General features: G+C 51.2%; 1 protein-coding gene across 1 annotated transcript in view; it reads right to left on the bottom strand.

Moving 5' to 3' along the window:
- The window catches only part of LOC122541950 (uncharacterized protein C2orf16-like), a 1,961-nt gene extending 698 nt beyond the window's left edge, over positions 1-1,263 (bottom strand). Inside the window, exon 1 of the mRNA XM_043679243.1 lies at positions 3-1,263. Within this exon, the coding sequence (XP_043535178.1) occupies positions 3-1,104 (1,102 nt within the window). The 5' untranslated portion in view covers positions 1,105-1,263. The remainder of the gene's footprint in view (positions 1-2) is intronic.
- Positions 1,264-2,205: the final 942 nt, after the last annotated feature.

Raw genomic sequence — 2,205 nt, 5'->3', positions numbered from 1 at the left:
GAGATGATTGGGCAGTGAGATGATTGGGCAGTGAGATGATTGGGCAGTGAGATGATTGGGCAGTGAGATGATTGGGCAGTGAGATGATTGGGCAGTGAGATGATTGGGCAGTGAGATGATTGGGCAGTGAGATGATTGGGCAGTGAGATGATTGGGCAGTGAGATGATTGGGCAGTGAGATGATTGGGCAGTGAGATGATTGGGCAGTGAGATCGTTGGGCAGTGAGAGGATTGGGCAGTGAGATAATTGGGCAGTGAGATGATTGGGCGGTGAGATCGTTGGGCGGTGAGATCGTTGGGCGGTGAGATCGTTGGGCGGTGAGATCGTTGGGCGGTGAGATCGTTGGGCGGTGAGATCGTTGGGCGGTGAGATCGTTGGGCGGTGAGATCGTTGGGCGGTGAGATCGTTGGGCGGTGAGATCGTTGGGCGGTGAGATCGTTGGGCGGTGAGATCGTTGGGCGGTGAGATCGTTGGGCGGTGAGATCGTTGGGCGGTGAGATCGTTGGGCGGTGAGATCGTTGGGCGGTGAGATCGTTGGGCGGTGAGATCGTTGGGCGGTGAGATCGTTGGGCGGTGAGATCGTTGGGCGGTGAGATCGTTGGGCGGTGAGATCGTTGGGCGGTGAGATCGTTGGGCGGTGAGATCGTTGGGCGGTGAGATCGTTGGGCGGTGAGATCGTTGGGCGGTGAGATCGTTGGGCGGTGAGATCGTTGGGCGGTGAGATCGTTGGGCGGTGAGATCGTTGGGCGGTGAGATCGTTGGGCGGTGAGATCGTTGGGCGGTGAGATCGTTGGGCGGTGAGATCGTTGGGCGGTGAGATCGTTGGGCGGTGAGATCGTTGGGCGGTGAGATCGTTGGGCGGTGAGATCGTTGGGCAGTGAGATCGTTGAGCAGTAAGATCGTTGGGCAGTGAGAGGATTGGGCAGGGAGATCGTTGGGCGGTGAGATCGTTGGGCGGTGAGATCGTTGGGCAGTGAGAGGATTGGGCAGTGAGATCGTTGGGCAGTGAGAGGATTGGGCAGTGAGATGATTGGGCAGTGAGATCGTTGGGTAGTGAGATCATTGGGCAGAGAGATGATTGGGCAGAGAGACCCAAAGGTCATGTAAATGGTGTGAGTGGAGTGTCAAAGGCTGAATAATAAATCTCTGCAAGTCACACCATCCGACGCTCTTGATCACCTACAGAGACTTATTAATTGGCCTGTCGACTCTGATATTTCAGAATACAGCATCCAATTCAGGTCACCCTGCTATAGGAAGGATGCCGTTAAACTAGAAAGGGAATAGAAAAAATTTACAATGATGTTGCCAGGACAGGAGGATTGGAGTTATTAGAGGCTGGATAGGCTGGAATGTTGGGGGTCAAAGGGTGACCATATAGAGGCTTCTAAAATCATGAGAAGTATAAATAAGGTGAATAACCAAGGTCTTTTCCCTGGGGTGGAGGAATCCAGAACTAGAGAGCATATGTTTAAGGTGAGAGGGGAAAGATTTAAAAGGGACCTGAGGGGCAACATTTTCACTCAGAGGGTGGTATGTGTATGGAATGAGCTGCCAGAGGAAGTGGTGGAGGCTGGTACAATTACAACATTTAAAAGGCATCTGGATGTGTATATGAATAGGAAAGATAGTGAGGGTTATGGGTTAACTGCTGGCAAATGGGACTAGATTGGGTTGGGATATCTGGTGGGCATGGATGAGTTGGACTGAGGGGTCTGTTTCCATACTGTATGACTTGGTGCCCCTATGACTGTAAATAGGAAGGAGGGAAGAGAAAGTGAGATGATGGGTTTTGTAATAACAGAATGTACACCGATAGATTCAATGACCAGTGAGTGAAGAGGTACAATTCTCAGACTCCGTAATACTCAGCAGTGCAGGTTTATCATTTTCCATTTTTTGAGGGGCATCACAATCTTCTTGTGCCCCCAGTTGTCATGGAGAAGATGCTGATGAGTTCCTTTCTTGAACCGCTGCAGTCCCCAGGCGCGCACACGCACGCACGCACGCACACGCACACACTGGTCTGTTGTTCTGGAGCTAATCTACAAAGGTGTTCATGTCTTGTTTATATCTTCAGGAGCAGAATACAGAAAGGATACAGAAAGGAGTTGGGAAAATCTAGTCTGGTCCAATCAACATGGGGTACAGATGGAGGCACCTTGGTGGTCAAGCTCTTGACCCTGAGTTTTGAAATTTACAAC

The sequence above is a fragment of the Chiloscyllium plagiosum genome, chromosome 38 (assembly GCF_004010195.1).
Source record: "Chiloscyllium plagiosum isolate BGI_BamShark_2017 chromosome 38, ASM401019v2, whole genome shotgun sequence".
Taxonomy (NCBI): Eukaryota; Metazoa; Chordata; class Chondrichthyes; order Orectolobiformes; family Hemiscylliidae; genus Chiloscyllium; species Chiloscyllium plagiosum.
The sequence above is the reverse complement of the archived record's forward strand: the minus strand, read 5'-3'. Positions and strand labels throughout refer to the sequence as shown.